This window comes from Sapajus apella, unplaced genomic scaffold, assembly GCF_009761245.1.
Source record: "Sapajus apella isolate SASKATOON/1434 unplaced genomic scaffold, GSC_monkey_1.0 scaffold45, whole genome shotgun sequence".
Lineage (NCBI taxonomy): Eukaryota > Metazoa > Chordata > Mammalia > Primates > Cebidae > Sapajus > Sapajus apella.
The window spans coordinates 11031594-11039798 of NW_022436985.1; the positions used below are offsets into that span (position 1 = coordinate 11031594).

The 8205-nt window shown below is 33.1% G+C and overlaps 1 protein-coding gene across 9 annotated transcripts in view; it reads right to left on the reverse strand.

Moving 5' to 3' along the window:
• Positions 1–8205, reverse strand: part of PTPN13 (protein tyrosine phosphatase non-receptor type 13) — a 208489-nt gene that overhangs the window by 22582 nt on the left and 177702 nt on the right. For all 9 annotated transcript variants that reach the window (XM_032239688.1, XM_032239695.1, XM_032239689.1 and 6 more), the window contains 5 exons: positions 6684–6754; positions 5185–5246; positions 2897–2990; positions 2085–2222; positions 1185–1273 (listed from right to left, as the gene is read on the reverse strand). In XM_032239688.1, coding sequence (XP_032095579.1) covers positions 1185–1273; positions 2085–2222; positions 2897–2990; positions 5185–5246; positions 6684–6754 — 454 coding nt within the window. The remainder of the gene's footprint in view (positions 1–1184; positions 1274–2084; positions 2223–2896; positions 2991–5184; positions 5247–6683; positions 6755–8205) is intronic.

Sequence of the window (8205 nt, forward strand, 5' to 3'; positions counted from 1 at the left end):
TTTTTTTTTTTTTTTTTTTTTTTTTTTTTTTTGAGATAGAATCTCACTCTGTTGCCCAGGCTGGAGGGCAATGGCATGATCTTGGCTCATTGCAACTTCTGCCTCCTAGGTCCAAGTGATTCTCCTGCCTCAGCCTCCTGAGTGGCTGGGATTACAGATGTATACCACCACACCTGGCTAATTTTTTATATTTTCGAGAGACAGGGTTTCACCATGTTGGCCAGGCTGATTTTGAACTCCTGATCTCAAGCGATAAGCTCACCTTGGCCTCCCAAAGTGCTGGGATTACCAATGTGAGCCACTGTGCCCAGCCTACATGACATTTCTGAAATAGTAACTAAAGATTTTTATTTTCATAGTTAAAAGACATTACAACATACATTTTAAGGGGCACTTTTAATGTTATCATTAAATATTAAGAAAAATGTAATAAAATAATGACTTAAAATGTCCAGAAAACCTTTTCTAAAGAGCTTATTTTTTACTGCAATTATTAATATTCCAATTATATGAAAAAGCATCTTAAGTAAAACTACTAGTGAATGCTACATTTTGAGATATCTAATATTTGTATGATTATTTTTGTAGCTTGAGAAATACATACTTACCAGTCATAAGCTTCCTTGCATATATACACATTATTTGTAAATATTTACATACAGTCATGTATTTATGAGATTGTGTATAAGTACGGGCATGCATGATAACTAGTGTAAGAATGTTCAAACCAGCATAGTTTTGATAATTCTGAAGATGTGAAGTAGGAAGACTAAGAAGGATAATGAGGAAAATCATCCCAGAATATAAAGCAAGGTCAGATTTATATTCATAGGGTGATGCTGTTTGAAGAACCTTAAATATAATTTATCCACTATTTCATACTTTTTCTTAGCCTAATGTTCCAGAAGATCCAAAGTTTGAGGTTTTAAAGAATAATTTAGAAGGTTCAGCATTACATTTTTGAAAAGCAATTATTTTTCTGTTTTTTTAATTTGATAAAATTTTCATGATTCACTAGGATAGGATGACACTTTAATGTAACAAATGAAATTAATCTCCATTTTTCTCCTAAATTTATTTTTTGAGTAAAACAGGCAATAATCTCTAATTATTTCACCTTCTGGGTTAAAACACATAATTCTAACAAGTTGGCATATCCTAGGTTGTTTAGGCATTATTGTTACCTCAGTAAAATCCTCAGGTAAAGGTGAACCATCACAGTCTGTATCTTCTGTTCTCTCTTCTGATAACTTCCCATTCATCTTTAATGTACCTGAGAGAGAAATATATAGGCCAAGAAGAATTAATAAAACTATTGAAAGGCTGGGTGCGGTGGCTCACGCCTGTAATCCCAGGACTTTGGGAGGCTGAGGCGGGTGGATCACGAGGTCAGGAGACCGAGACCATCCTGGCTAATATGGTGAAACCCTGTTCCTACTAAAAATACAAAGAAATTAGCCAGGCGTGGTGGCATGTGACTGTAATCCCAGCTACAAGGGAGGCTGAGGCAGGAGAATTGCTAGAACCTGGGAGGGGGAGGTTGCAGTGAGCAAAGACTGCACCACTGCACTCTGGCCTGGATGACAGAGCGAGACTCTGTCTCAAGAAAACCAACCAATAAACAAAACAAAAGAGAAACAAACAAAAAACTATCGCGGAGGTAGAAAAGTTTTCATTTGCCTGCAAAACAAGGCAGTATATGAACAATATTCATAAATAGTTTCAATGTTTTAACTAGGAAAGTTAGGAAGAAATGATACAGTACATGTCAGTATAAGATTTCTGGTTAAACTTGTCTGTTAAAATTAAAATGAGAATGATTGGAGGAAAATGTTGGGACTAACACTTCTAGAAGTAAAAGCCATGATATAAATCATACATTTTGAGATCTCACTAATAAGGTAACCCATTTACAAATATGGAAAAGAAAAAAAATAGGAGATAACAAATCTTATTTCTGAAATATTACCCATTAATGAGGAATAGAGGAAGAATGAATGCGTTACATATTTGCTTAAAAAAAATGCTCCCTAGAGATGTTCTTGTACTCCATAGTATACCAATTTATTATCTGGTTCATGTACCTGGAACATAGGAGTTTCCTGCTGCATTATTTTGGTTTAAAAGATTCTGGGCTTCCTCATCCACAACATCCAGCAGAGACTGGATAACTTCAGCTTCTTGGGGATCATCATAAATGTCATCTTCTTTTATATAAGATTCTTGAAAAATAATATTTTACAAGGGGTTTTACTTTAAAAACATTGACAATGAGAATGGGACAAAGTGTTAAATAGAATTTGCTAGGTACTTTCAAATTTTAAGCATCCAATTTGAAAAGTAGCAATGACTGGAAAAGTAGTTTACACTAATGTGATCCAGTCATTTTTAGTTCTAGAACTACCCAGGCTGCTACGACAAAAGATCACACAAATGCAAATTACAAAGAATAAACCAAAATCAATGTTGGTAATATGGTTTTTCACAAGGCATTAATAATTTAATGTTTATTTTTTAAAAATTAAATGACTCGCAAAGTATTAATTCATGAAAGAAACAAAGTTACGTTACAAACACTAAGGATATAATAGAGCAGACAAAACATCCTCAAGACACGGTTTCTAAACTATTAGGTAGCTAGTGAATTGCTACTTCACAAAATATAAGAAATACTGTAAAACAAAGCGGCTATCTTTTTAATAATTAAAAAAAATTAGTCTCAGAGATGAGAATGAATACTGGGACATTTGTATATTGTTCTTTTATTTGAGCAATAATCTTTCCCTTTAAAGCTACAGTAACTTATAAAGCAAAGAAAAGAGGATTCCTATTTTTTAAAAATTACCTGAATTATTAGAGCATTTAGAGTAATTAGATGATTGATTTGGAAAACTACCTTTAGACAGAGTCAAGTTTGGTGATTCCTTTATCTGGTAAGTGGAATATTTTCCTTCGGGGTGCAAAATTTCATTTATTTCTTCCCCATCAACCTAAAGCATAAAACCAAAGCAAATCATCAGACTAGTATTTTACTAACTTCCAGGATCGGGGGGACTGCACATTGCCCCTCTCCTCTTCTTTCTTAATACAAGATCCATTTTACATCTCTCCATCTTAGATCAGTGTTTGAAGGAAATATCAGTGTCATGAAATGTGCATAGGGCACAGGGTTTCCCATCATTAAATATATCTGGAAACACTAGGTGAAACAATATTAACTCAAAAATTTTAATCCAGGAATTTTCACAACCCACGCTAATATACACTTAGAAACTTTGAGTTGCCAAAAGAGAACTCTATGGTGTAGTAATTCTTAAAATATTTGACTGTACACATCTTTTTTTTGGAAACAATTTTATAAGACTTGTCTTTCATACAATTAAAAAAAAAGTTTAATAGCACTATGAAAACTTTGAAGTTGAGGGAAAGAGAAAATACCAACTTTTCAAGTACTCGTGAGTCTATTACATGGATATAGTCTCCAATTTAGTGACCTGATAATCTATTAGGTATAAAGCTTTACAAATCTAGTCTAAGTCTCATATAAATATAAGAAAAACAATGAATTCATAACTGTGGAATAATTATTGAATAGAATATTGAAGGCAATGTTTAACTGTGAAACACTTCATGGAACATAGCCTATCAAAAGAAAAATGATTTGAAAAAAATGCAGAAATAAATGCTTGGAATAAATTAATTTTATGCAAATAAAAAGTTATGGTTTGCTTTGAAGGTTTCACTCATTCTATTAAGATAAAATGTATACATGGTAGATGCAATAGAATTAAAAAAAAATAAATAGTGGTAATATAATATCAAAAGGCTTCATTGGATTGTGAAACTCCATTCTCAATGAGAAATTAATAGTATAGCTATCAGCATGCAAGGACAGAATATTGTTTGGGAGACTTCCTGGAAGATTTTAACTCCAACAACAACAAAAAAAAAACGTTGGCTGCCATGAACAGCAAAAGTCCTGGTTTCTAGTGTTTTATGTTAATTTAACAAAAACTCTTCTTTTTTTCAACAGCATGCTGATTATTTAAAAGGAAGAGCACTATTGTGTGAATACCACTAGAAATACACAAAAATTAGTTGCTTTGGCTATGTGAAATTAAAGACATTTTGAATAAACAGAGCATAGTGAGTGTTGTTGTAGCTCAATTCCAACACATACAAACATCAAAAATTTTTTCCTTTTGTGTCTCAATCATTATTACCTTAAAATTTTCTGCTGTAATTATCTTTTCACCGCTTGCTAGACCAAATCACAAGTGTGAGACAACATAATGAAATGAAAGGTGTAGAATTTCGGGCTTCAGGTCATGAAATTATTTTTCTCCTCCCACACTAATGGCAGCTCATGTTGACATGATAAGATTTTCAGATTAATAAAAGAGCAATCCTTCAGTACTGTATTTTATATGGAAACCCATTCCAGTATTGAAGTTTAGAACATATTGTATGGTACGCATGTGGAATAAAACAACTCCACGAAATGAAGATCCAGCTGTGATCATTTTAGAAATGTATATTACATGACAGAAAGAAAACCACAAAAAGGAATGTTAGCCACAAATGGGCATACAAGTAGACTTAAAGAGAGCATGAAATGGAATTGAACTATGCATTAAATTAGTTAAGTCACTGGATTTCTCTGTGCTAATCTTAAATGATTAAAGCTCTCTCATTTAATCATGTGGTAAAGCATTTCTAAGTCTTTCAAAAGCAGGTAAACCTTTTTTTTTTTCTTTTTCTGCTACTTCTGTTTTTTCCTCACTGGTAGCACAGATTTGAACTTGAAGGTTACTGCTTGCCAAAAGTAGCCCAAGGCAGCAATTCCACTCTTAATTATATTATTCTCCTCTTCCCATGGTCTAAGAGACAATCAAAAGAATTGTGCATATTAAAAAAAAAAATCTCCACACTAAAGTTATATATTTAACTGGTTAGTGTATTTAAGAGCTGAGTGTGTCCTGAATGATGTACAGTTACCTGTGTGAGGCTCTACATTGTATGATTTACTTAGCAAGGCCTATTAATTCAGTAAAATATAGCCTATTAACATGAATATCTAAAGAAGACAAATATTTAAAAATGATACCAGTTTGGTTCAAAACACAAACACATTTGTTATTTAGATAAGAGGTATGACATGAAAGAGGGTGGGCTGTTTCTTACCATGGAGAATGAATCATTAGGAGTGAGGGCAAGCTGGCTGCAAGAGACTACATTATAGGAACCTGAAAGGACAATACGGGAAGTAAGGGGATGAGCCAATCCAAACCACAAGAGGGACATCAAAATAATTAAAGAAAACTCACATTTCTGGGACGTTGTTATTTGTATTAATACACTAAAATAATTCATGTTACACAATGATTAAAAACCAAATAAATGGAATCAAAGTTGATTCCAAACCCCTAATATTTTAGGGGTTTATCCCAAGGAAATAGCTAATTTCTTAATAGAAAATAGTTCACATAAAAGCTCAGTTTGGGCTGAATGTTTCAAGTGTGAGACACTAATTATAATTTATCCCAACTGAATGGGTGGGATATCACAGGTGCTTAACTATGTTTATTTTACTATTTAAAAGAAGGTAGTAAGCTTTTTAAAGTCTGATTTCAAAAAGACTATCAATTTAACACAGGAAAATAAATTATGGATAAAACTGAAAAGAACTTTTAATATATTTTTAAACCAAATGTTAATTTTAACTCTTAGCTATAATCACAAAAACTCAATAACTACATTAAAAAAGATATGGTTTACTTACAGCTAAAACATCACATATTTAAACATAACATCACAATTAAATTATATTTTCAAGAGACTGAGAAAAATATGGTACTTTATAAGAAAACAAGGAAAGAAACAAATACATATAAATGCATTTAAGAACCTCTATTTGGGGATGACCCCAAAATAATTTTGCCTAGAAAGATAAAAGTTGAGATGGAATTTTTATAGATAAATCTTCAGAATTCTATGGATGATGTTATAAAAAGTCGAAGAATGTGTTTTAATATTCTTTCCAAGAAAAATATTAAACTTCTAAGAAAAATAAAAAATTATACTAATAATATACCACTGGTTCAAAATAATCATCATAGTTTAATCATAAACTAGTATGAAACATAATAGTTTAATATTTGTAATCTCTCTCTCCTGCTCCCCTAAATGCTCCTTCCCCTCTTCGTCCCATATAACCACTGAGCTGCTGTCATTATAATTTGCATTGTCTACAATTGTGTAATAGAATCATACAGTACGAACTTTTGTTTTTGGGTCTGGCTTATTTAACTCAGCACAGTTATTCTGAGGTTATTTTAATTATTCTTTTGCTTGTATCAATAATTAATTCCTTCTTATTGCTGAGTAGTTTTTCACTGTTTGGATATCTTACGACTGTTTTATCAATTCAACAGTTTTTGGACATTTGAGTTGTTTCAAATTTTGGCTACTACAAGTAACTGCTAGAGACATTTCTGTCCAAGTTTTAAAGCAGAACATAGGCTTACTTTCTTTGAGTGAACAACTGGCAGTGGGATACCTGGATTTTATTTTAGGTATAAGTTTAAATTTTTAAGAAATTATCAAGCTGTTTTCCAAAATGCATGTGCCATTTTACATTCCCATTACTATAGGAGAGTACAGTAACATGAATGTATCCTTACCATTGCCTTTGGTTGGTTTTGGAGCTGAAACAGCAGACCTCTTTGAACTGGGGACCACTGGAAGATCATTTCTGTGTAGTAAAAAAAGAAAATTGCAAATTATCTTGGCTTACTGTAGCCTCGATCTCCCAGGCCCAAGCAATCCTCCTGGGCTCAAGCAATGCTTGCATCTCAGCCTCCTGAGTAGCTGGGACCACCAGCATGTGCTACCATGCCCAGCTACTTTTTCCCTATTTTTTGTAGAGATGGGGTTTTATCATGTTGCCCAGGCTGGTCTTGAACTCCTGAGTTCAAGCAATCCATCTGCCTTGGTCTCTCAAAGTGCTGGCATTACAGGTGTGAGCAGCTGCACCTGGCCCGGGAGATATTCTTGATCCAAAAAAGATTAAGAATCACTTCTTTACAAGTTTTTTTTTTGTGGGGGGGCTTCAGTTGAACATATCACCCTATTTCCCCTTCTATTTAAAACACTGCTAATATTCATTATCTAATAACTTAGTTCGCTGTCACTTAGTCAATAGTTGAAAGATAACTTAGAAGTCAGAGTTCATTAAGTTTTATATATCTAAAGCCCTTGATAAATCTTTTTCTTTTAAAGTGAAAATCTAGATGAAATGTTTGTATTCAAAGGTTTATAAGAAGAATAGTACCACTCAAAGTGTAAAACAGCCAGAGTAATAGCACCTTAGAAATAGAAGATTAGGGGCCAATATTCAACATCCTTAAAGAAAAGAACTTTCAACCCAGAATTTTACATCCAGCCAAACTAAGCTTCATAAGCGAAGGAAAAATAAAATCTTTTGTGAACAAGCAAGCACTCGGAGATTTCATCACCACCAGGCCTGCTTTACAAGAGCTTCTGAAAGAACCACTACACATAGAAAGGAACAACCAGTATCAGCCTTTCTAAAAAGTACCAAAAAGTAAAGAGCATCAACATAATCAAGAATTTACATCAACTAATAGGCAAAACAGCCAGCTAACATTAAATGGCAGTATTAAACTCACATATATTCATTCTAAATTTATATCAACTAAATCCCCCAATCCAAAGACACAGACAGGCAAAAAAAAGCCAAAACCCATTGGTATGCTGCATCCAGACCCATCTCACATGCAAGGATACACAAAGACTCAAAACAAAGGGAGGGAGAAAGGTTTACCAACCAAATGGAGAGCAAAAATAAATAAATAAATAAAAAGCAGGAGTTGCTTTAAAGCAACAAAGATCAAAAGAAGCAAAGAAGGATATTACATAATGATAAAAGGATCAATGCAACAAGAAGAGCTAAAGATCCTAAATATATATGCATCCAATACAGGAATACCCAGATATATAAGACGTATAAAGAGACTTAGACTCCCACACAATAATAGTGGGAGACTTCAACATCAATATTAGACAGATCAATGAGACGGAAAATCAACAATGATATCCAGGATTTGAACTCAGATCCGGAACAAGTAAACTTAACTAACATTTATAGAATTCTCCACTTTAAATACACAAAATATACACTCT